Below are 27,027 nucleotides of genomic sequence, written 5' to 3'. Positions count from 1 at the left end.
GATATACAGCAGGAGGAGTAGGAGCTTTTCTACCAAATTGTCATAAGTTTGTGAACTTTTGAGATGAATTAGGTCAGTAAGTAGCGGTGGGAAAGCAGACAAGTTCAGTTTTATGCCACCTTTCCTCCACATCTGACTTCTAAACTGCGATTCATTCCATAGAGGTGCACGGGTAAAACCCTACAGAACTTGCCCTGAAAGTCAAGTGTAAGTATATTCTCAGCTTCCAGTTAAATCAGTGTTACCTGTTTGTGATTATAGAGCATGAAATATATTACTGTGATTTTTCTTAATTAAAAAGTAACTCACTCTTGTTTTACAGTATTCATGGAACACAGACAAATATAAAGTAAAAAGAGACAGCTCCCCTTATGTCCTCCACTTCCTCATCTAACTCCATAAAAGCAATACTGAAAATTTCTCCAGATCTATGTGATCACGCACATAAAAATATAGTTTTAGAGCATGTATGATATATACTTTTTAACCCAAATGGGATAATACACTACTGTTCAGCAGCTTGCTTTATTCACTTAGCAATATATCAAATATATCTTTCCAAGTGAGTTCACATAAATATTTCCCATTTATTTTTATTGGTGTATTGCATTTTATAGTTTGGATGTGCCAAAGTTATTTAGTCGCTTCCATATTGATGGAAATTTTAACTGTTTCCAAATTTTTACATTTATAAACAAGGCTATAATGAACGTCCTTGTAAAATGATTGAAACAGAATTATCATAGAATTTATATAGAATATGGATGTGAAATTTTGAATGATAACATATATCTGTTCACCAAAGACCAACAATTAATGACCAGGAAGTGCAAGAACCTGGACATTCAGGTACTGGATGACATTTCCAGGTTCCACACATCCTGTGATTGGGACATTCTTAGGGACAATGGCAAAGATGGCTCTCTGGTGTTCCAGATAGGCACATGGGCCAGGGATATACGGAGCGGGGCTAAGGATTTCTTTATTTCAGGAAAGTTAAAAAATCAGAACAATATGAAAATGCCTAATTGATTCTAAAATTCAAAGCTTCTTTCTTGGAATAAATGCCAACATTTCTGAAAAAGAATATTATGACCACATAATCTGGTAGCCCACTTCCTGGTTCTGTGTTCGGGCTGTACCTGTATCTTATGGAAAGTGACTCAGCCCATCCAGGGAGCTTAGGGAGCACAGATGGAGGAGTCCAGGTACAAATGAACACCTCCCTCTAAGTGTCAGGGGTAAGAATTTAAAGTAGTTCCTGAAAGCCCCTCCTGAAATCATGTGCTCTCTGAGGTTTCTCTTTCCATCAGTCACAGGTCAGTATTACGAAAACAAAGCATGAAGGAGTTCTGTGCCCAAATAAACTTTACATGCATTAAGTCATTTTAAAATTATTGTATCCCCCTTCACCCTCAGTAACACATAACAGAAATACAGATTTTTATTTTTTGGGGATAGAGGAGCACCAACTATGAACATGGAAAATCTCAAAATACAGCCTTGCTAACAGAGGCCTGGCTCTCAGCTCCTAAAATCTCACCAGAGACGACATGACTCATTGATCATTCATCAGTGGAAGAGAGAAGGGAAGTGGTAACATCAATTTAAAGACTGAAGAGACTTTACCCTAGACTAACTCTTGAAAGTTCCTATTCACTGTTAGACCAAAAAAAGCTAGGAAAATGCACAGTTTATATGGACAAAGGGTAAACAGAGAACAAAATGGGGGGAGGGGGTAAAAGAAAGAGAAGGGCACCACCTTTTTTCATTTATTTAATAACCATGTATTTTGATTATACTGTGTGTTTTTGCCAATGTTACTGAGGAGTAAAAGAACATCAAAAGAGAAAGAATGTATTTATGAAGAGCCTGGCATAAAACCAACACTACAGTCATTCAGCAGGTGTTGGTTCTCTTGCCTTTCCTCTGCATTTAAGGAACTCACAGTCTGTTTTGGGGAAAGGTGACATATACACAGAAAACAGAAAATGGTCAATGCCTGAAAAGAATGCATCCTATGTGTTAATTCTTATCTTAGAATCAGACATCTCTCTGCATTTATTCTGTGTCACAGATTTTCAGATACTCATTTTGATGTAAAAATTCCACACAGAGTGCAGCCAGTCTGGAAGGCAGTATGGTGGTATCCAGCAAAACTGAAAATAGAATTATCATAGGATCCAGCAAGATATGCTGCTGGGTATACACCCGAAAGAAATGAAAGTAGAATTTTGAAGATATATTTGCACACCCATGTTTACAGCAGCATTTTCACAATAATCAAGTGATGGAAGCAACCCAAACATCCACTACAGATAAATAGGCAGACAAATGTAATATATATGTACAATGGAATATTATTTAACCTCAAAAGGGGGGAAATCCTATCACATGGTACAATATAGATTAACCTTGAGAACATTATGCTAAGCGAAATAAGCCAGTCACAAAAAGACAAATATTGTACATAAGTTATCTGCTGAAAATGGCTTTGAGAACTTGAGAATTGTGGAGAAGTTTAAACAGAAGTTAAGTAACTTTTATTATAAATTTATGGTAAAATGTATAATAAAAAGATGTAAATATTCAGAAACCTGTTCCTTATCAATAAGCAAAAACTAATTACTTGAATTCTCAAAGTATGGTATAAATGGCTAACTAATCATTCAAGTTATTCATGAGAAACTTGTAAATGAGGCTTGCAACTTTTGATTCCAGTTATATTTTCTAGCCAGAGGAATATCACATACTTATTAATATAACAGACATGGATACGGAAGAAAATTATAGCAGGGATCTGATTGGAGAGGTACCATCTATTTCTCTGCTAAAACCATCTAAGACAGGAGAACTAGGGCCTGAGGGAAAGCTGACACTGGCAGCAAAGATTTACAGACTGATAATATTAGTTACAATGGTCCACAAATTCAAAAACATCAAAGGGAAGTTAGGCCATCTTTGGTCACCACAGTTACAACAGCATTGCTGATTCCCTCCTAAAGGCTCCTCAACTGCAGCTAACAGGTGAGCTTTCCTTCTCACACAGAGAACAAGAAAGTTACAGGAATGAGGTGTCACTGCCAAATGAGCAGAAGCAATGAAAGAGCAAAACTAGGGCTATCATTCAAAATGGAAATAAAAATAGAAAACAGAAAAAGATCACGTAGGCACTGGTTTAGAAGACAGGCTAGGAGAGCTGAGGAGGAGCCTGAGAAGGGGCCGTGGAGGACACCCTCCCACGTGAGACTTCAGGGAAATCATTCTCGTGACGAGTCACCCTCTGTCCCATAGAAAACCTCATCCATGTCAAAATGACAGGAAAAAAAGGCATTTGAACCAATTCAACAAGAAAAGCTTAACCTCTTCTAAATGCTCCTGGGCTCCTCTTCCGTTCTCATCACTGACTTCTTTCCTTTGTACCTTCATAGGCAGCAAAGGGCAGCAATGAGAAACCACACCTATATGACAGAATTCATTCTGCTGGGACTGACAGACATTCCAGAGATTCAATTTGTAATCTTTATACTTCTCTTCCTCACCTATGTATTCAGCATCTTAGGTAACCTGACAATCATCACCCTCACGCTACTGGACTCCCATCTCCAGACTCCCATGTATTTCTTCCTCTGGAACTTCTCCTTCCTAGAAATTTTCTTTACAACCCCTTTTACTCCTAGGCTACTATTCAGCATCTCAACCGGAAACAGGAGCATCAGCTTTGCTGGCTGCTTCACTCAGTATTTCTTTGCCATCTGCAAACCCCTGCATTACACGACCATCATGAGCAACAGAGTCTGCATCCAGTTGGTTCTCTGCTCCTGGCTGGGGGGATTCCTCATCATTGTATCCCCAATCGTCCTAACCAGTCAACTGGATTTCTGTGCCTCCAACATGCTGAATCATTATTATTGTGACTATGGACCTCTCAAAGAAATATCCTGCTCAGACACACGACTCCTGGAACTGGCTGACTTTATCTTAGCAGTTGTGACCTTGGTGGTCACCCTGGTGACGGTGATTCTCTCCTACGCAAACATCATCTGGACCGTTCTGAAGATCCCCTCTGCTCAGCAAAGGAAGAAGGCCTTTTCCACGTGTTCCTCCCACATGATTGTCATCTCCCTCTCTTACGGCAGCTGCATCTTCATGTACATAAAACCCTCAGCAAAAGAAGGAGTTACCTTCAATAAGGGAGTGGCTGTGCTCAATACACTAATTGCCCCTTTACTCAACCCTTTCATTTACACCCTAAGGAATAAGCAAGTAAAACAAGCCTTCAATAATATGGCCAGAAAAATAGGGCATCTTTATTCATTTTAATAGCCTCAAAATCAATGGAAATTCTGAATGATTCATGAAGTTACTCCAAATGATAATTTGAGCTTCTGATATCTGCTTTTGTAAAAGTTATTTCTCAGATAAACTGTGATCGCATTTGGAAATTTAGTTTCAAACCTGCCAGCAAGAGAGAGGTATTCAAAAAAGTTCAGATTTTTTTTCTATTAGGTATCTCTTAATAAAGAAGACAAATTAGGAAAGTAATATATTTAGAGTACATAAAAAACAGAACTGTCTGATTAAAAATGATTTTACTCATCATAATTGTGGTGATCAGCTGAGTGACTAAGTCCACCTTCCCATGAAGGGCTCTTAATCTTACCAATCGCTATCTCAGAAGAGATTATACATGATGTCACATACACAAAAGAAGTCTACTTCATATAAACTTCTCAGGTTTTAAACAACTTTCTTTCTCAAGCTTCTCCCTCCAGCAACTCTTAAAGACTGCATCTCTCTGGCATCTCCTACAGAAAATATTTCCTACTGTAAGGCACAGTGTGGGACCTTGTGATTGTTCATAAGAGTATTTCTAACTCTCATTTGAGGGCTGAAATTAGAATGAAAACTATTATCAAGGAATCATTTGGACTTCACTTAAAGGAAAATTCAGGTGAAGAGATATCTTAGGCCATGTTGGCAATGATCAAAATCTGTAGAACCTAGAGTGTGGCAAGGCACACCTGACTTTCAGCAGCTACGTTTACAGACGGACCTGAGGAGGTTAGGAGTGTTACACAGACGCTTCTTAGGGAAACCTAGGATGCTGTGGTCTATCAAATTCCTCCACAACTTCCTGCACCTGAAGCCCCTTGACTGCCCCTCTGACCTTGCCAATCATGTGGTAACTGCATCTGACAGTTCAGTGGAGCCACCTGGCCTTACTACTTCAGGCCCCATCATTCCTGTGAATACTAACAAGCCCGTCTCCATGACTATCTGTCCTGTCAGCATCTCCGGTAAGTGAGAGCCATCACTGAACATTTTCATAATGCTGGTGTCCCGCTCCACAACACACTTCTCCTGGCCTAGGTGACAGATGCGTCCTCGGGCCCTCCTATGGAACAATCTTCTAGGAGGTCCTACATTCTTGCCTCATATATTCATTCCATCTTTCCCACCTCCCTCAGCCTTTTTATTCCTTCCTTTACCACCTTCCAGAGCAACTCACGTATTTCCGTGTCACTGAGTGTTGGACGTCACTTTTTCACGCACTAGGAGTCCCCCCCAGCAGTGGTGAAATCCTTGCTAGGGTGTTAAATCCGACACCCTGAGAACGTGTTCCCAAGTCAGTAAATTCTTGCTCAGCCAGTAGTACATTCTGGGGCCCTCATCAAAAGCCAATCCCTCGAACACGTCTCTGACTTGAGCCAGTCAAGCTAGCCCATTTCCCTCATTCCTTCAGTGTACAGGATCTTTCCTCCTTTACCAAGCCCAGCATGTACTCAGCTGGATTATGCTGGGTTTAACCCTAATCATCAGCCCGGCATCTCAGAGAGGAGCTGGGGACAGCTCCTGAGGGAAGCACCTGGTTCCTTGTGGGGAAGAGGCCTCCTAAGCATCTTCCAGCAGCTCTTAGTAAGGAAGGGAGGCCACCTCTGCAAATCCAAGGTGTTCGTAACAAGTTGATAAGTTAAAATTCTCGGAAGCATCCATCCAGATATGCCTTTTCCATGTCTCCACCATCAGGATCCTGAGCTTCCTAACAGGCCTGCCTGGCTAAGCATTCAAATGCCTCTGGAGCTCTGTGCCTCTAACAAGCAGATGAACATGCCACTCAACTATGTCTGTCCTCCCACTACAGAGATAAGGGCCTCTCTGTAACCCACCGCAGAGGTAGGCCCCCAGCTCTCATACCTACCCAGGAACTGACTGGTAACAGCACTTAGACTCTCGTCCCTCCTCGAGGCATCAATACAACTTAGCATCAACCAGTCAACTCTACTGTCTTTCTGGACATTTTTCCTCTGTATTTTTCTAATGCCTGCAACATCACATCTGCCACTGTGTTCCTCTCCATTGGGACATTTCTCCAGATCAACACAAGGGAATCTCAATTAGAAACTGAGCCACCACACTACACACAAGGTAACACCAGCCCACACCTGAAGGATTTTGAAGTCTGCAGTGAGCTGAAACTATCGAGAGCAACAACTGAAACTCAACTCAGCAACTAAACAACTAACTAAACATCTGAAACTAAATTCCTGACTCAGTGGACTTGTGCTATCGACCACCAGCCTTACACAACAAAATGCATGGCCATTTCTGTGTACAAATACTATTTACCTCAGTCTCTATGGTTTGCCTACACAGGATATTAAACCTGCATTCAGAAATTACAAGACACATAAAAAAGCCAGAAGAAACAACCCATTAATAAAACATAAAGTTTTAGACCAGACTCGGAAATGACACATGTATCAGAATTATCCTACAGGGACTATAAAATCATTATGAGGCCAATGTTAAAATATCTAATGAACAAGGCAGACAACATGAAGAATCAGCTGGGGAACTTTAACAGAACATTTTTTTAAAGTAAAATAGAATGGTAGAACTAGAAAACACAGCAACAGAAATTAAGAATTTCTGTAGTGAGCTCATACGCCTACTGGACAGAGTTTAGGAAAGAATCAATGAAACTGAAGAAAGGTCAACAGAAATTATCCAAATTAGGAGCAAAGAGGAAAATGTGTGAGAAAAAAGCAGACTATTTTAGAGCAATGAGACAGTATCAAACATTCAAAAATATGTGCAATCACATGCTAGGCCACAAAACAAGTGAGGGTTACAGATCAGGAGATAACTGCCATTGAAAAGATAGTCTGTTGCTCACAGTTCCCAAGAGGAGGGGGCATGCCACACCACGTGGAGCTGCATGAAGAAATACCACAGTCAGTCAGGAGGCAGAGGGAGCTAGGGGATGATGTGGGCAAGAGACTTTTTTGTGCTTTTCATGGGAAGGACTGGGTGAGGCAGGGTAGGCAGGTTTAGGACTAGCTAATCTGAATTTCAGTGGGCTCTGGGTTTAGGGGCTGTCTCTGGTTGTCTGGTACCTGGCTTTGGGATGATTAGGGCAGGAGGATACTGGCCCAGACTATCAGAACTCGGTAAAGGTGGTGGCTCTGGGTATGGACTCTGGATTGCTTCGTCTGCATATAAAAGGCATGCTTGCAGGTAAGTCATTTGTTACCTCTAGGAATTAGCTGACTCTGGGAGGGACAGTCTACCCAGGGTTAGTAGGATTCTACATGTCAAAACATCAGAATAAAAAGACACGCTTAAACACAGGGACCAAATCACTAGGGTTCTATAGATCAAGTGAAGGAGCCTGCAGTTTATTCTACCTACAATGAGAATCTATTGAGCTATTGGAGGATTTAAAGAAGACTGACATCATCTGACTTACACTTGGAGAAAAATCACATGAGCTAGGTGGAGACAAGATATGGAACAAGAATGACTCTGATGAAGGACAATTTGCTGGACTGGGAATTCAGCAATAAAGGTGAGAGGTGGTTGCCTGGGATTCAATTGTTGATGCAGAACTAACAGGACTTGCTGAGAAACTGCATATGGAATATTAAGAAAATATATGAATTTAAATGGACAGCCAGATTTTTGATCTGAGCAATTGGGTGATAACAGGGCCCTTACTGCTGATGAGGACGTTTGGGAGAACAAGAGAGCTGTTTGAGACAAAGTAAGTATGAGATACCTCTAAGACATCTAAGGGGCAATACTTAACTCTATATACGAGAGGCCAGGGCCAAAGATGTATATCTGGGAGTCACAGGAGTTAAAAAGGGAAGTGTTTCAAGGATGAGAGGGGATCAAATATTTCAAATGCTGCTGAGAGACTGAATAAGATAAAGACTGAAAATTATCCATTGGACTTGGTAACATGAGGGCTGTTGGTGACCTTGATAAGAAAGAGTCAGTGTTGATATAGGGACAAATGGAGAAAATGGGAGGTAAAAAGTAGAGACAGCACGTGTCAACCAGAAGATACCAGGAGCTGAGGGGAAGGCCCAGGCTATCCCAGGTAGCACCTCTGTTCTACTCCCAAATTCCACCACCCTCCCCAGACTAAAGCCATTCAGAAGGCTAACCCTCTGTAAAGAACCCCACTAAGCACATCTGCAGGAGCATGAGATACCTGGAGATTGATGGGAACCCTGAAACCCCCGCCATGAGCCCATGGGTAACCAGACAGGCAGTGTCTTCCCTGGAAACACTTTTCATCAAAAGCAAACCAGGCATGGAAATCAATGTGACTTAACCACATCTCACTGTCATTAACTTCTAGAATTTTCCAGAAGCCTCTACATTTAAAAGGGAGCCAAGATTTCACATAGAGAAATGAATTACCCATGGTGAGATTCTAGACATAAGGGAGGAGGACTCTCAAATCTCCTGCCATTTGTGACCAAGGAGACCCTACAATGAGTGAGGCAGCAAACGTTGGCAGGAGAGGGAGAAAGGTAAGAGGAAAGGGAGAAGGACACAGGTCGGCCAGGAAAAAATGAGTGAAAGGGAAGGGGACACAGCAGTCATGGGGGACCCCGACAGAGTCACCAGCCCATGACACACCTCAGCACAGAGATACTCAGGGAACCCCCAAGAGTCAGGGCCTCCTAGGCCCCCAGAGGGTGAGTTACAGCAGCAGCTGGAGAATAACTGTGGGCACCACCGGGGCTGAGTCTTCCAGAGGAGGAGGGAATCGGCAGAGCCCGAACCTGCGCCCTTCAGGCCCCACCCTGGCTGGGTGGCCATTTCCATCGGCCCCAGGTAAGCGGCCCACACAGTGCTGGGCAGCCTTGGGCCGTCCAGGGACAGGAGTGGAAAAGGAACAGTGGGTATATCAGGGCCCACTTAGGGCCTACAACCTCTCTCTCTGGGCTGGAAGCCAATAACGGCACCTGGTCATGGGAGAAGAGTCCAGGGCAGGGTTCCCAAATCCCTACGACTGCAAAGACACGTAAAAAGATGTGCAAAGATGTGATTCAGATGCCACCAGCCTGGCTGGACAGGGAGAAGGGATGAGGAGGAGACAGGGAGCCTAGGACAATTTCTCCCAGATAAAACTGCACACAATACAGCAAGTGCATATATGTTCAGATCATGCAAACCTGGGTATGACATGAGCGAGCAGCTGTGCTGTGGGATTGGCCGTCCTGTGTGATAAGTGTGGCGATCATGTGATATGCAGGTGTGAAGTGGGTCTAGTAGGGTGGGGTGTGTGTGGTGACGTGGTCGGGGTGAGGCAGTGGATAGTGAGTGCCGGTCTGCGAGATGATAAGTGGTATGTACATCAGCTAGGCATTCATAGCCTCCATCCTGCCTATGGTCAGTGTCTGATGAAAACTTAGGACAGTCTTTTCAGGTTCCTGTTAATGGTCCTCATCTCAGAGCCCACAGAGAGCTGGCTGTTTCCCCCTTTGCTGTTCCATATAGTCCCCAACACACACACACACACACACACACACTCCCCCATGCACAGCTCCCGTTAATACTTCAGAGAAAACCACGAAATTTGAAAGAACGATGATAAGTTGTCTGCCTGTGCTCCCCAAGATCTCCCTGACTTAATAAAGGCTGTCCTCCCCCCATTTCCCACATCCCCCAGCAGGCTCCAGAACCCCAGCTCCCTCGCCCACAAGATGACGAATCTCCCCCTCAAGGGCCGCTTCCTATTCCTGGGCCCCTTAGGAGCCTCAGCCCCTGCATTCAGGGCTCTCCGAGCGACCAGCAGCACAGCTAGCCAGCCACAACTTCGTCCGCTCACCCTCTGCCCACCTGGCCATTTATCCACAAGTTACCTGTTGTTCCATTGATATACCCATTAACTGACCAGTTTATCCATCTCCATCTCCCTGTCTCATTAAGACTTATTGAAAGCATACTTGGAGATGGAGGAGGGTCTGCATTAAAAAGGGTCACGGGAAGGGAGAAATGGGGAGTTGCTGTTTAACTGGCATAGAGTTATACTCATTTTTCAATAGGGAAAAAGTTCTGGAGATGTGTTACACAACAAGGAAGGTACTAACACCACCAAACTATATGTGAAGAAATGGCTAGGATGATAAATTTCACCACGTGTATTTTTTACCACAATAAAAAATAAATTTTATTTTAAAGAGAGCCTCAGCCCCTCTCTATGACCCAGAAGGGCTCCCTGTCTCTCTGCGAGACTGAAAAGGATACCTGGGGCCTCAGGGCCAGTGTCTCTCTGAACATCGTCCCAACTCTGCCAGGATGCGTCGGAGGTAAAGGGAAGCTGAAGAGGGAAACTAACGGAGGCAGAGTGGAAACAGGGGTGATGGGAGCTGAGGAACAGAGAAGGGAAGAGTCGACGACCCAGGAGAAACTTCTCTGTCCACCCTCACAGACGGCATCTTGGGCAGAACGTACCTAGGGGACAGAGGAGAAAGGCACTCACAGTGCGGCAAAGATGAGGTGGCTGAGGAGGCCCAGGGCAGGCTGAAGAGGAACCGCAGCTTTACTCGGGGAAGGAGAGGCGGCTGGGTTGCCACTAGCGTCCACGTACAAGAAAGCCAAAAACACACAGCACGTGGCAAGACCCATTAAAAAGTCCATGCCCTTAGCCACTTATTCCCTGGGGCAGAACTTCCAGGAGTGGGATAAGTTAACAGAAGCAAAATGAGGCATTTACAAAGATACTGTTTGCACCATTATCTAAAATAGCAAAGAAAGAAAAAAGAAAGAAAGAAGAATCCAAGTTGCCCTGCAGGATCTTACAGTGGAGACTCTGCACCCAGGCACAAGTAATGTCTCGTGAGAGCATGCAGGAAGATGCTTTCTTTAAATACTGGGAGGGCTGTCTGGTGCAAAAGGGCTTAGACATTCTATAAAATACTAAGAATTTAGCCAAGATCTATATAACGAAGACTCTTCCTACAGGCAGAGGAGGCCAAAGCTAAAGGGGGCTACCTCAGTAGATGGTGAGTTCCTGTCCCTGCAGATGTTCAAACAGACACGACAGCAACCTTCTAAGATGTTGCAGATAAGATTGGAGCATTGTCATGCTGAACTGTATGATCTTTAAGGTCACTTTTAATCCTGAATTGTCCTGAGTAGTTATTTCTAACCATGAGGAGCAGAGAAGCTGCGATGGGGTAGGTAGACCTTGAGTTGAGCTTGAAGGAGGAGTGGGATTTTAAGAGAATGCATAGTAACATGCCCTGTCGGGGGCAGTCTCTAGGGAATGCATGGAGACCTGGGAGAACAGAGTGCGGACAGCTGGTACAGCTGATCACAGGGCCCAGATAAGAGGAGAGCAAAGGACAACGTGCAACATGGCCAGTCTCTGCCCAACTCCGCTCACAGGGCAGGTGACAGAACCTGATAACCTACTAAAAGAGTCTGTAGAATCCCAAAGTGTGATACAACTGGGCAGTATTATCACACACAGTCACAACATAGCGTGGCATTCGAAATCCACAGCCCACCGCAGTGATCACTAGAGATAGGCTTGGGACAGTCCCTGGCTCAGTCCACAGCAGAGGTTTCTGGGTAGTTTCTTCCAGACTGGGGTTTCTGTCCCAGGAGTACAAAGGGGGTAGACATGGCAGCTGCTCCATCCCTGCTCTGGAGAAAGGCCCAAGTACACATGGGAGTCGGGCCCTGCACACAGGACCCAGAGCACAGGGAACAGTGGCAAATTCATGGAACTTGGAGTCAAGAAACCTAGATTCAAGTCATGCCTGCCACACCCTGCCTATTACCTCCAGCAAATTATTTAACCCCTCAGAGACCCATGGTCTCATCCATAAAGTGGGGGACCCTAACTGTCTCCGTTGATTCTAGAGGGACTATATGAAAAGTGCTTTACTAAGTTACAGAAATGCTGATTGTTCCTCTATAAACTTCTCTTTTATTGGTTGTGCCACAGGTCTTAGCCTGAAGTGATGGCTAATGCGAATCAGACTCTGCCTGAATTCCTCCTTCTGGGATTCTCTGACCTCAAGGCCCTGCAGGGCCCCCCGTTCTGGGTGGTGCTTCTGGTCTACCTGGTCACCTTGCTGGGCAACTTCCTGATCATCCTCCTCACACAGGTCAGCCCCGCCCTGCGCTCGCCCATGTACTTCTTCCTGCATCACCTCTCCATGGTGGAGGTCCTCTACACCACCGACATCATGCCCAGGACCCTGGCTGACCTGGCCTCCCCGCACCCCCGGGCCATCTCCTTCTGGGGCTGTGCAGCCCAGATGTACAACTTCATTGTCCTGGGCATCTCAGAGTGCTGCCTGCTCACAGCCATGGCCTATGACCGCTACGTCGCCATCTGCCGGCCCCTGCACTACTCCACCCTCATGAGCCAGCAGGCCTGCGTGGCCATGGTAGGCATCTCCTGGCTCGTGGGCATCATCATGGCCACCACACACTCCTCCCTCATCTTCACCCTGCCTTTCCCCAGCTGCCCAACCATCCTACACTTCCTCTGCGACATCCTGCCAGTACTGAGGTTGGCCAGTGCTGGGAAGCACAGGAGTGAGATCTCTGTGATGACAGCCACCGTGGTCTTCATCATGGTCCCCTTCTCTCTGATTGTCACCTCTTATGCCCACATCCTGGGTGCCATCCTGGCAATGGCCTCCACCCAGAGCCGCCGCAAGGTCTTCTCCACCTGTTCCTCCCACCTGCTTGTGGTCTCCCTCTTCTTTGGAACGGCCAGCATCACTTACATCCGGCCCCGGGAAGGCTCCTCTGTCACCACAGACCGCATCCTCAGCCTCTTCTACACAATCATCACACCCATGCTCAACCTCATCATCCACACCCTTCGGAACAAGGAGGTGACAAGGGCCCTGCGGCACGTGGTGAAGAGGCAGGTCCCCTCACCCTGAAGGGACTCAGGGGTTGTCTGCTGACTCACTGCCTGCTCCTCCTCTCAGCCTTCAGGTGCTGGACTTAAACCCTAGCCTAACAGAAACCATGCAGCACCTCAAAGAGATGAGGCCTCCTTGCAGAAAGTGTTGGAGTTAAAACAGAGATAAATGTGTATCTTATCTCCTCTCCCACACTCCAGCCTCACTATCAGAGCATGAGTTATTAGACCAGGGGAGAATGGAAGGGAATACTGCCTAGGGGGAAGAGTATTTAACATCTTCTGGATAATTCCGGATCCCTGAGCAAGCTGATTGCCATGGTATACCAGCAGTCGGAGGTCCATGTCAGTCATGAAGGCAGATGTCTATGAACTTGACATCCAACTCAGTGACCCCCCCAAGAACCCCTGGCGGAGTTTACCTGGCCCTTTGATCTAGTTTTCTCCCAGAAACACACTGCAGTCTTAGGCCCTGATGCCTTTTAGAAGAGAGGGAACTGCTACCTCCTTGAGACATTCCATGTGAATATTCTTCCCTGCCTTTCCCCATCCTTGATTTCTGACCTCATCCTTAACTGGTGATAACATGTCCAACTGGACAAGAGCATCTCCCTGGCTTCCCTGTCCTTCTCCAACATGCATCATCAGCCGGATCCCGTGCATTCTTAGACTAGGCGAAGCCCTGAGGCCGTCCTGGATAGGAACCAGAGAGTGGACACTTAACAGTCACTGTGGCCACCCAGCATTTGACCCTCCTTCAATGTTCAGAGAATTTTCCACTTTACAAGTCTGCTGAGGAGAAAAAATCACCTCCCTCTGTGAGCTGAGAACATTTCCAACACCCCTCCAACGTATGGGAGCTGGTACCACCAACTGGATGCACTGCTGCCTGACCTTGAGTAGCCCGGGCCCACAAGAGGCAGAGAGCAGCGCTCTCGCTCTCGCTCTCGCTCTCGCTCTCTCCCTGTCTCTCTGGCAATAGCAAAGAAGGCTGCAGCAGCAGCAAGTTTCTGGCATACAAGTGCCATCTGGTCCCTAGTGGCAGCACCAGTGGTTTCCTCCACTGGCCAGTTCATGTTTGGGAGTTACTCCTGGAAGCTTAGCCTCTGACATGGTCCTCAACCCTCCCAACACTATATTTTGCTAATAAATTACTTCTCAGTTTCATCATCCAGACAGCTTGCTTCTGTTGCCGTCAAGAATTCTGACTGATACCATCAGCTGAGCGGCTGGAGGCAGCAGAGGGAAAACCTTAACCCTGGTTTCCTAGGAATGAAACGTCTAGCCCCCGCTTAGAGAAAACAGCTCAAAGGAACTTGGGTCAGAGAACATCCTCAGACAGACACAGAGTCAAGGAACCAAGAGCTATACAGCTCTCCTAATCTTCAGAACAAAACTGAGAAGGTCCTTCCCTCATGGGGCTCCTAATCTAATGGGGGTGGCCATGGAGAGAATAGAGTGAAAACAAACAAACCAGCAGAAACATGTAATGAGTAACTACAAAATGTGCAATCATGCAGTAGAAGGTTAATGGTCGATTACAGTTCGCAGGTGTTTCTGGAGGGCTTCCTGGAAGAAGTGACTCAGTGCAGTACTTCCAACCTTCCTCCCATTATGGCATACATAGGAAGTGCTGAGATTTGAGTGACACACCAGGGTAAACAGAAGGGGATTTGAAGGCATCTAGACAGGAATTCATGGAAAAAATTCATTGCACTTCTTATAATACAATCATAAGAGAAAAAAAGTATACAGTACTGTGGAAGTTTTTAAATACTGGTTTTACATAAAAGTTACAAATAAAAATTTAAATTTTTATAAGAAACTTGAGCTTGCTTCTGCAAACATAATTTTTATATTATACTAGGTTTTGTGTTTAAAAATTGACACAGTAAACACTTCCTGATCAAGATTTTTTAAGTATTGATTTCTTAAAATAACTATGGTCATTGTGAATGAAAATTACTCACAGAAATGGGTGATAAAAAATGTAAAACCTTTTACAAAATCATTCAAAATTTTGCAATAGTTGAAACTATACATAAATATATATATATTTATATTTACTAGATCTTCCTTTTCTTTCATGGGCAAAGGTAGTGTTGAAAATTCTTGTTAATAATGAAAAAGAATTTCATATCCAATCATACTTTTTCACGTCAAGTGCCTCGGTGCAGCACTGCTGGAGCGCTAACATGCAGAACGCGGGGCCGGCTTAGACACCGCCACAGGGCACGTGAGCAGGCAGCAGACAAGATTCAGGTCCACTACGGAGAGCTGAACTCTCAGGACGCCCCTCGGACTCCCCACCCTCCGACCCCCGCAGGCCACACGCTGGGCTGTGCACTGTGCTCCTCAGGCACGTGGAAGCCCACCTCCTCCACAGCTCCACAGGCCCCTCGCCCACAGAGGGTAAGGGGACAGCGGGGAGCTGGCCCCAGGAGAAGACGTGAAGGCTTCAGAGCACTTCATGGGCTGCCTCCTCCTACCGAGGCCAAGCAGTGGCTATGGCTCGTTTTTCTCAGCGACCTCAGGAAACTCAGTTTAATGCCAAACCCCACTCCTTTTGGGCTTCCCCATGAGGGTCCCAGGCAAGGCTGTTTATGACCAGATGCAGTGGGCCTGGGAGCTCCATCCTTTCCAAGAGTCCACACGTGCAGAAACCAAGGCCTGAGAAGATCACTCCAATCCGTGTGGTCCCCCAGCGTGCCATGATGCACCCACTGGAATGCTCAAGTTCAATAACTCACTCAGAAAATACTACATCAGGAAGTGTGCCAGGGATCTGGGGCAAAGGGGAATAAAACACAACCAAACAGGACAGACAGACCAACAGTCGACTGCAGTCTCACAATTTTATATGAGACATGTGCCAAACACAGCAGCAAGACAGGACGGTGAGGAGCACAAGGGAAAGGTCCCTAATCCAGCCTGAGAGGATGGAGCAGGCTTCATGGAGGAGGAGATATCTTAGCTGAAGTCTAGATAACAGGGAGGAGTTATCCAGGGAAAGAAGTAAGAAAGGGAATAGAATGTGCAACGGTCCATCAGTGACAAGGAGCATGGCACACACTCCAGGAACCGCAGGGTGATTATTACAGTTACGAGTGTGTGTGTGTGTGTGTGTGTGTGTGTGGTGGGCAACGGGGAACTGACAAGAGAGGAGGGAAATGTAAGCAGTGCCCAAATCTGCTGGGGTCTGAAGAGGCCCAGTGAACCTCACAGCTCGCCCTTTTGGGTTCTCTGCCAACGAGGAGAATACACTGGAGTTAGGGAGAGAGCACAAGGTCAGCTTTATTACCAGGCAGGCTGAGCTGGGGGAGACGGCTTGAACCCAAGGTCAAAATGAGCTTCCTACTCCCCACATTCACCACCACCCCCAGTTACAGGCAGGGGTTCTGTACAAACTGCTGGTCACCCCAGCGGGCCGGCCCCCAGCTCACCACCTGAAGGAGAAGAGTGTGTACAGCCTAAGACAGGCCAGCCCGAGACAAAAGCCAAAGAGGGCTTTCTACAGCATCACCAGGCTGTTCACTCCTCCTCCCCTGAAGAAGTGAGTGAGGGGCTAGAGAGAAAGGCAGGAAGTGTTTCCAGCCCTGTTCCCTTCTGGGAGTGGGATAAAAAATCCTTTCATCTCATGGAAAACCTAAGGAGCCAGGTAACAGCTGTGCTCCCACCTCCACCCCGTACAGATCATGAAGGATGTGGGGGTCAGTTGAGAATCTGGGGACTCATCCTGAGTGACAAGACCAGATGTGAGGTTTTTTAAAAATCTTTCTAGTGGTGTGAAAAGTAGGTAACAGTGGCAGGAAAAAGAGACGTGGAGATCATTAACCATTTTATCAGCGATGGTGCCCAGTTGCCAACAACAGATTCCAATCTGCTCATCTCAAGCAGAGGGGAATTATTTGAAGGTTGAACAGTGCACGGAATCTCCAAGGTGGGGACAGAGAGCCAAGGTCCTCAGTGGTGCAGCAAAGATGACACTCAACAGCCCAGGACCCACACCACTGACACGAGGAGCTCGGTTCATATGCCACTGCCCAGCGCACACTGATGGCACTCGGGACAAGACGTCACAGCTGCCCCCTAGAGCCATCCACACTGGGCCGGTGGGAATTCGAGGCAAAAAGTAACTGATTAGGGCCTGAACAGGAAGCACAGAAGGGCATCTGAGCTATAATGAACAGCAATAGCAACAGCTAAGATTGTTTGAGAGCATAATACATACAATACAAACCCCTTGACTTGATTATCTTATTTAACTCCCATAAAAACCCTATGTGGTAGATGCAGGGATGGATCCCAGACATGTGGGGCCTAAAGCTTATATCCTTTGAGACAGCCCTATTTAATAAAACAAGACAGAAATATAAAATTAAGTACAATGTTCATTTAAAGGAAAAAATATATTACTAAAATTAGAAAATTTTTTAAACTGGCAGATGCCACAAATGATACAATCCAGGAAAACAATATATTTTTGTTTTCCCTGCTCACCTCTGGAATTCATTTTTTCTTATGTTTTTTGCTGTGCACTCTTTGATTGCCTTCCTATTCACAGGACAATGATTTTGTTATATACTTTCTGTAAAGAGATTAGAGAGATGATTTGTCCTACCCCTTGCATGGTTGACTGAAATGTATTGTTTTAATTGGTAGTTTAGGGGAAAAGTTTTTAACTTCACAACTCATTTTTGGCAATTTTATGTTAGATTTTAGGACTGTTGTCAAATTTGATCAAACCTGTATCAAATTTCTTTCATATATTAGCTGTAAATTTTCACAATGTTTCAAGTTTTCCTGTACAATGAATTATCTTAAGTAGTCTCTGAACTGACCTCACTCATTAGCCATTTTGCTCTCCAGGGTCTCACTGCAGTAGCATATTAAATTTTATGTTTCCTACTTTGATGTCAGTATTTATGTCTAATCAGCAAGAAATCTAAATCTTTTCCCAATGTGTTCATTTGATTCACTCTCTTCATTAATTGGATGGTGTTCAAGTGACCTATTGCTGCATAACAAACCACCCCAATCCAGTGGCATAAAACAATGATCAGTTTGTTGTGCTCTTAATTTCTGTAGGTCAGGAATTTAGACAGAGCACAAGGATTCTCGTCTCTGCAGCACAATGTCTCTGTCATCAGACTCACTAGGTAGAAGTGACTTGAACAGCTGGGAGCAGAATCATCTAACAGTTTCTTCATTCCCATGTCGGGTGCCTGTAATGACTGGGTTTACTGACCAGAACACCTACACGTGATCGCTCCATGTGGCTCGGCCTTCTCACAGCCTAGCAGCTGGATTCCAAGAGGGAGTGTCCCCAAAGAAGACATCCAGAGCAAACATTCCCAGAGCCAAGACAGAGGCTGCAAGGCTTCTGCCCACCTAACCCTGGAAATCACACAGCATCATTCCCAGCACATCCTGTTGGTTACAAGTGGGTCACTAAGACAATCCCAGATTTAAGAGTAGGGGGATTAGACCCCGCCTCTTGATATAGGAGGGTGACAAGGTCACATTGCAAACGTGCATGTGGGACGGGAGATACTGCTGCTGCCATCTTTGGAAAACACTATGTCAGAGACAGATTATCAAGTAATCCACGAGCCTATACTTCATGCAGAATCTCTCTCTTCCTCTTAACAAACTTCAGCTTTTAATACAATTTGAAATTTCCATTATAATTCGTTCCTGAATGTAAGAATAACTTCATCACTCATTGTTATTGCTTTTGTTTCATATTTCATTATTTTCATCTCTTAGTTCTTTTAAAAATAAATTTGAGGATGACCAAAGCAGTTACCTTCATGTACATCCAAATCCATAAAAGTTGTTTTGGGTTTTGTTCTGTTTTTGAGCAGAGACAGGTTTATTCAGGGTCAGGCAAGGAGAACAGGTGGCTAAGCTCAAATACCCAGCACTCTAAAGGTGGTTTTAATTTCTCACTTTTTAACTGAAACACTCAAAACATCTTTTGAAATTTCAGTTAAAATGAAGTATTTAAGTTTAATCAAATACCCCATTCCCATTTTTTAAAAAAGAGTAAAATTAATGCTTTGTTTATAAGTGTATATGTTCCTGCATCATCAAGGATATTTCTGACAGGAGAGAACTTGTTTTTTACTTAGAGGATGAAAATCAAATCCTGCTGACAACTTTACACATGTCATGGTTGGAAAGGTCTTTTGCCAGAAACTCACTTATCAATCCCTAGATCTCCAGCCTGGTTTCTCCTCCACTTACCACATATTTTCAGTGCCCGGCACCATCAGACACATTTTTGCTGTATTAAACATCCGGTGCTAAACTTTGTGTCATAATGCTGATGATACGGCACCGTGGGTAGAAGGTGTGTTCCTGGAAGTCATTCCTGCATCAAGACAGCTGGCAATGACTTAACTATGGGCAAAAGTGACTGTGAACCACACAAACCCAGATGCTACCATCCCATAAAACTTAAACTTAATCACCAACTCAACTTAGACTTAGATCCGAAAGTATCCATGGTCACTTCAACATGACCCATCACAAGGGGAAATGTGACAGAGAAAGTCAGAGAGGAGAAAGACAGAAGCTACAAAAGACTTCAGTTAAAATAGATCACTTTGCAATTTTTAATAAAACTTGGCAATTTATATTTTAAAATGTGACCATAGGAACATAACTGCTAGCAATTCCTGGCCCTTTTAAGGAGCCCATACAAGTTTGGAGTCCCCAGAATTCAAGCTTCACAGTAAGTTCACCTCTAAGAAGGCTCTATTATTAAACCAATCTCAACAGGATGAGGAAACCAAGGCACAGAGATGTTGAACAACTTTCCCTAGGTAACACAGCTAGGAAATAACGACTAGAGTTTCCAACTCTACAGCTGGCACTTTCACTCTCTACATTATTAATTTTCCCTCTGATAATGTGAGTTTAGAGAAAGTAGAAAGATGAGAACAAAGAGCTGATGAAAATAAGCAGAACGACAGGTGGAAGGAGGTTAGTGGCACAGAGGAGGAGGAGCAGGACAGCCTGGGCCACCAGAAAGCCACTTCTCCTCATCTGGACCAGATGTGCAAACACTGAGTAAGAAATGCATTTCTTCACTACCTTGTAAGTGGAAAACACTCCAGAATCAGTGCAGGGACGGAAGTTAGCCTTTCTTGTCTTGCCTCAGAGTCACACCAGCTCTCACTCTGCACCATCATTTAATCCACACCAACCTCAGCATCTCATTTTCCTCTAGGAACCACACCAGTTCATTATTTTGATAAGACTAAGCTGACAGCACCTGGAGAGAAGCACACAGCAGGTATGCTAGGTGTACGCTCATACCAGAGGGGAGGAGATAAGCCCCATCAAATTCAGAGACCTGGCACCTCAGTGAAGGTTCTCTGGAAATGTCAAGACATCTCCTCAAATGTTAAGGACAAGCTGCCTCACCTTTTTCTCTGTAGGGTAAGAAAATGACCTCCTGCGGGTCTCTGGATTTGGGAAGCAACATACAGCCCATTTGGGTGTGCTGCTTCAAACCCTCTAGCAGATGTCTCACAAGTCAGAGCAAGAAAACGCTCTCTAGCTGGTCCAGGCTGCAGTTCTGCCATCTGGACCTCCTGAACACCCAGCACACCTTAGGATGCTCAACATCATGGCGTTGGAAGCTCTAGTAAGTCCAAGAGGCAAATCACAGGTTTGGGAACCAAACCCAGGTTTTGAGAGCCAAGCCCTGGCCTGTGGGGCAAATAATCAGTATCCTTTTGTGAAACTGTTCTTGGGCTCGTTGTAGGCAACAGTACATACTGAACATCTGACCACTGAAGACCAGGTGACCATCTGTTGAACTCTTTTGGTCACCATAGATTGGACATAGCTGATCCATCCAGCCTAAAATTAGGAATTTCCAGTTGCACTTCACCAAAAAGCAGAAGTGCTGAATTCAGACAGGGCCCAAGCACACATCCTAAAGACACAAGAAAGTTGCATCTACCTCCTTCCTCAACAAATCATACTCAGTTCGTTCTGAATGGGCCTGTGAATAGAACGGCCATAATGGCAGGAAAGGAGGCCGGGCATGAACTCCACAAAAGCAGCTTCTCCTCACCAGCCAACCCACTGACCCCACCGCTGAGATTCCACTTTGGTTTTTTTTTTTTTATTCAAATGTTTCATTAAAAATCTTTCATACATTTTGTGGTTTGGTGTTTTTTTGTTTGTTTGGTGGGTTTTTTAATTTAATTATAGTTGATTTACAATATTGTGTTAGTTTCAGGTGTACAGCTTCAGATTCTTTTGTACTATTAAAAGTTATTACAAGATATTCAATATAACTCCCTGAGCTATACAGTAAATCTGGTTGCTTATCTATTTTGTATATAGTGGTGTTTATCTGTTAATCCCGTACTCCTTATTTACCCCTCCCCCTCCCCTTCCCCCTTTGGTAACCATAAGTTTGTTTTCTACATCTGTGAGTCTTTTTGTAAATAAGTTGATTTGTATTTTTTTTTAGATTCAACATACAAGTGATATCATACAATATTTCTTTCTCTGACATTTACTTTTATTTGGTGGTTAAGAGCTTTGCGAGAAGACAGAACTCCCCCATCCTCTACAGAAGCCAACACGGCCAAAATACTGGCTTTCCCTAAACTCTAGCAGCCAAGTCACAGGCCTGTGACCTTAGCTAGTCCCCGTGGATGTATCTGCTTAAGACTTTCAATCAGGTGCAAGTGATGCAGAGAGTAGAGGAAAGTTCACAGTTCATTTTGGTGACGGCAGTGGGGGCACCCAGGACCTAGAGGCGGCAGCACCACACATGCCAAAGAAGCACCAAGAACCAATGGTGGCCGCGCCAGCAGCATCCTAGCCAGACCACCCCTGTGGTAAAAACTTGACTTGGCTCCCGTCTCTGGGTGTCTCTTGGTTCCAGATCGTTCCCCAAGCCTGGTCCTCCAGGATTCCTATCAGCTCTGCGACCAGCGGAGTCACTTTTTCTCCCCCCAGAACTGCTCACTTGCTACCCCTTTCCCTTCCTCCCAAGGCCCAGAGGAAGGGGCCCACATGCCCCCTGCGGAGTTGCCTGCACTCAGCCTGCACCAGGATTTCCGCATTTCCAAATCCCCTCTCTTCGAAAAGTCCACACACAGCTTCCGCCTGACGTAACACAACATAACACATTTTCGGCTTTCCTGCAACTTTGGGAGGCTCCTTAGCGGAGAAGGTCCCAACGTTTTTGTCAAGTTAATCCTCGGCCCACTCACACGGGCAGTACACACGTCCCAAGGCGAGTCCACCCCCCACGCGCGGCTGCGGGCGAGGGAAGGCGCGGGGACAGTGGGACCAAGCCTCGTCCCCCCGCGGCGGCCGGGCCCCGTCGAGGGTCGCGGGGCTTTCTTCTCACCACCGAAACCCCAACCACGCCCACGCTTACCTCCGAGGCCCGCAGGAGGCCTTAACAGCGGCGACGCTTTCTTGTCCGGACGACGCTTCCCGCTCGCAGGAGATGTGCCGTTTAAAACGGCGGGGACGCGCGGAGGAGGCCGGGTTCGGCGGCACCGAGGCGGGTGGGCGCGAGGCACGCACCCCCGGCCCCCGGGCTCTGCGCTCACCCTAACCGCCCGCCGCGCCCGGAGCCCCCGCGCCGGCGCCAGCGGCCGCGGCCCGTGTGCCCCGAGGCCGGCCCCCCGCCCCCAACTCCGCGCGGCCCCGCCCCCCCGCCCCCAACTCCGCGCGGCCCCGCCCCCCCGCCCGGCAGGCCGGCCTCCCGCCCCCGACTCCGCGCTGCCCCTCGACAACCTCCGCGCACGGCCCTGCCCTCCCCGCGCGCGGGCCCCGCGCCCCCGCCCTCCCGCTCGGCCGCTCAACCGGCCGCCGCGTGTCCGGGTCCCGGGAAGAGGCGTATACGCCAACGGCCTCAGGCCTACGCTGCCCCGAAGTGTTTAAGACATCTAAAAACCTCAATGAAAGTTATCACTGAAGTTCATAGAAATGCAAATGATAGCAGTAGCACTCCTACTATTAATCAAAAGTAACTACCGCTTCACTACTTGCCATGCACTGCCAAGCAGTTTTTTTTGTAATCTATTCGACGACTATTTCTTCAACATCTAGTATGTGCCAGGCACTAGGAAAACACTGGTAAACAAGACAGGCAGCAACCCTGCCTTTACGGGACATGTAGTGAGAGATGAGAAACCATTAACAAATTGATTTCCGATAATGTTAAGTGACTGTGCAACAAAGAATGCCTGGAGAGGGTCTACATTAAATTCTCACAACTATTCCGTGAAGCATAGAAACTATTGTAACTGCTGTTCTACAGATTAGGAAATTCAGGCATAAAAATGGTAAGAAACCTCCAAGGATTCGATTTTGGAGCCTCCTAGCACCACAGCCATGCTCTAAACCACTGTGTCATAGTGCCATCTGTATCCAGTCCTCTGGTCAACCTTTCTTAGGCAGCTCCATATTCTCCTCTCCTAGAATTTCCAATACAATAAGGGACACTATTCCACTCTTTAATGTCCCTTATTCCCAAGGATAGACACGGACTCCTCCGTCCCTAGCCTCCCATATCCTCTTTTCCACTTATAGGATGGCCAACATTCACACAAGTAACAAGAGTGAGTCTCTGGTCCAACAAAGGACTCATATCAGGGGAAATCACTCTATTTCCCAAGTAGTTTCCTTCTTCCTGAATGGAGGTGATCAGAGCTTTCCGCTTAGATCCTCACATCCAACTGCAGTTCCAGCCCTGCTTGAATAGCACCTGGGGATACAGTTGCCAGATTTAGCAAATAAAAATACAAGACATATAGTTAAATTTTATTTTCTCATGAATAATGAATAATTTTTAATGTATCTGTGTTTCAAACATTTCTTTCCCCAGAAAGATAAAGTGGTGCAAAATCCTTCTGGCCAAATATTTCATGGGACACACTTATACCAAATAATTACTTGTAGTTTATCGGAAATTCAAATTTTACTGAACATCCAGTATTTTCCTGGCAACTCTGTCTGGGGACCCTGTAAATAGGGAGCCTCAGCTTCCAGAACTGATGGTCACCATCTCAGGTGACAGACGCACAAAACCACTTAGGGACCAGCCAGTCGGATTTCATGTCCTCCTCCTGCCTCCGCCCTCAGCTCACAACAATGAGGAAAAAGCCTCTCCCCCTGTCTTGTTCAGATACCAACTCTATAGGGAAGTCATTGCCTGAGTCTAACTTTGATGCCTCATGTTGCACTCTCAGTCCAAGTATGTCTCACACAGTACTTGGTGGACTGGGGGTAAATGAGTTTGTGTCCTCCTTGTAAGGTCTTTTCTGCACTACAAGAATATTAAATATCCCATATCTCCCCTGTTCTGCTATTCGCCGGGCCTCCTAAACCTAACTCCTTCCTGACTCTTAGTCCATTTCCTTCCCCTGCAAATGGGACTGCCCTCAGTTGGACTGTAAAGCTATAAAAATTCTTTTTGGAGGACAGTTTGGCAATATGTTTCAAAAGCCCTAAAACTGTGCATATGTTTTCACCCAACAATTCCATTTCTAGAAGATGGTGCTCAGAAAAGCATAAACATACAAAGATATGAGCACAATGACATCTCTCTCAGCAATATAACAAAAAGCTTTAATTCTAATAATAGAAGATTGTGGGGTTCGGCCTTAGTTTTTTTTTTTTTTTTTTGAAGTATAGTCAATTTACAATGTTGTGTTAGTTTCTGCTGTACAGCATAGTGATTCAGTTATACATATGTATATGTTCTCTTCATATTCTTTTTCATTATAGGCTAGTAGAAGATATTGAATACAGTTCCCTATAATGTACAGTAGGACCTTGTTGTTTATCTGTTTTGTATACAGTAGTTGGTATCTGTGAATCCTCAACTCCCTTTTTATACCCCCAACTCCTTTCCCCCCAGTAACCATAAGTTTGTTTTCTATGTCTGTGAGTGTGTTAAGATTGTTTAAAATTAGTACATTCCTATAGTAGGATACTATATGGATATTAAAATGATGCTTTAGAAGCCTACTTAATGTTACAATATAGTTTAATAATGTGGAAAACAAAAGTTATGAGCAATTTAGACAATATCATCCAATTTTTAGTTTTTAAAAATATGTATATATGTGTATACACACACACACACAGGGAAACCAGACATAATTAACACCAAAATGTTAATAGTTATTTTCATTTCTTCTGAATGCAAAATTCTCTGCAATTAACAGTGTTACTTTTGTAAATTGGAAAAGAAAATCAATGCGATTTTCAAGGCCCTCATTTATTGTGCCTTTAGAGTGATTTCCCTGTGTATCCCCTTCCTCTGGCAGCTTATTGGTAAGGGAGAGTTTATGAACAAGCAAGAATGGGCTTCCCAGGGAAAGTAAAATGGTGCTAGGTTCTTCTGACAACTAAATGAAGGTGGCGCCAAGTAGAAAGAGTGGACAGTTTTCAAGAAACAAAAGCATCATCTTGGGAGTCCAGGGGCCAGATCAGCCATTCTGATTGATCTGAGTCAGAGGCAAGAGATGTAGGTGCATTTCTACCCTAGGACCACACGAGAAGATGACCAGGGAGCCAGCCTGCAGGTGAGAAAGAAGCCCAGAAGAGAATATCAACATCTCAGGGATCCCAGGAGAGGAGCTGTAAGTCAGGAGAAAAGTGACTAGACAGAAGCTTCCAGACCTAAAGCGGCATCGGGCAAGACACAGCACCTGAACGGCCAAAGCCAGACCACCTATTCCCTGCCCCATTCCTACACTGGTCAGACCTCCCACCTGGAGCAAAGGCGCTCATGTCATATCAGGGGTGACTTGTGTGAAAGAGAAAGTTTTGCAGTGAGGATTCTGAGAGAAGGAGGAAGAGCAGTGTCTCCAGGAATCTTAGGCCCAGGAAGGCACCCCAAACCACAGGGAAGACCAGGAATTGCTCAGTCATCACACAGGACGGGCACAGCGCCTTCCCTCCTCAACCACCCCTCAAGTGCCTGTCTCTCCAGCTTTCTACCTGCAAACAAGTCAGGTCAAGGCCGTAAGAACAGGCCCCAGAAGCTGAGTTCTGAGCAGCATGTCAGAGCCCTGGGTCCTTGAGCTGGGCAGGCAGGGGCCCCTACACAGACCACACCGAGTGGGCCAGGGCTGCAGCCGCCAGCTGCTCCCTCCTCCTTGAGAATCCCCAAGGATCAGGCCCTTATCTCCAAGAACCTGAGTGGTCAAGAGCTCCAAAGGTATCTCTTCGTGAGCTGCCTCACTGCCACTGTGACCTCCTTGTTCCTCAGAGTGTAGATGAAAGGGTTGAACATGGGAGTGACAACCGTGTGGAAGAGGGCAAGGATCTGGTCCCTGTCCTGAGAGGAGCTTGCGCCTGGCCTCATATAGGCAATTGTCCCCGTCCCAAAAAGAGCACAACCACAAATAGGTGGGAGGAACAGGTAGAGAAGATTTTCCGACGTCCCTGGGATTTCGCGATGCCAAGGATGGTGGCAAGGATACAAGGCATAGGATCTCATCGCCCCCGTGTGGTGAATCTCTAAATAGCCACTTTCAATGTCATCCCCTCTATTTGAGCTCTGGGTGAGGAGATGATGAAAGGAAGGGGCCTTGAAGATCTTCTACTTGTCCAAACTCCAGTCTACAGAGGAGGAAACTGAGGTCTAGAAAAGCTCATTCCATTTCCACAAGATCGCTCAGTGACTTTAAGGCAGAGCTGAGCCCAGTAATAACACGCGTCACTCACAGTGCATGGTGCTGTGGCAAAAATCACTTCACCTGATCCTGACACAATGAGGTTTAACTAACCCCACCCTACTGATGAAACGGGAGAGGTGAAGTGTCTTTTCC

General features: G+C 45.7%; 3 protein-coding genes across 3 annotated transcripts in view; 2 read left to right on the top strand and 1 right to left on the bottom strand.

Annotated features, from left to right (window-relative positions):
• Nucleotides 1-22,867, bottom strand: part of LOC102526535 (mitochondrial inner membrane protease ATP23 homolog) — a 272,864-nt gene extending 249,997 nt beyond the window's left edge. Inside the window, exon 1 of the mRNA XM_072972681.1 lies at nt 22,614-22,867. The gene's annotated coding sequence lies outside the window, so the exon portion shown is untranslated. The remainder of the gene's footprint in view (nt 1-22,613) is intronic.
• LOC140700368 (olfactory receptor 2AP1-like) lies at nt 3,448-4,323 on the top strand. The gene has a single exon (XM_072973878.1). The coding sequence runs from the start codon at nt 3,448-3,450 to the stop codon at nt 4,321-4,323; it is 876 nt and encodes a 291-aa protein (XP_072829979.1).
• LOC140700408 (olfactory receptor 10P1-like) lies at nt 12,276-13,295 on the top strand. The gene has a single exon (XM_072973902.1). The coding sequence runs from the start codon at nt 12,276-12,278 to the stop codon at nt 13,212-13,214; it is 939 nt and encodes a 312-aa protein (XP_072830003.1). The 3' UTR covers nt 13,215-13,295.
• Nucleotides 22,868-27,027: the final 4,160 nt, after the last annotated feature.

This window comes from Vicugna pacos, chromosome 12 (assembly GCF_048564905.1).
Source record: "Vicugna pacos chromosome 12, VicPac4, whole genome shotgun sequence".
Classification (NCBI taxonomy): domain Eukaryota; kingdom Metazoa; phylum Chordata; class Mammalia; order Artiodactyla; family Camelidae; genus Vicugna; species Vicugna pacos.
This window is presented reverse-complemented; position numbering and strand designations above follow the sequence as displayed.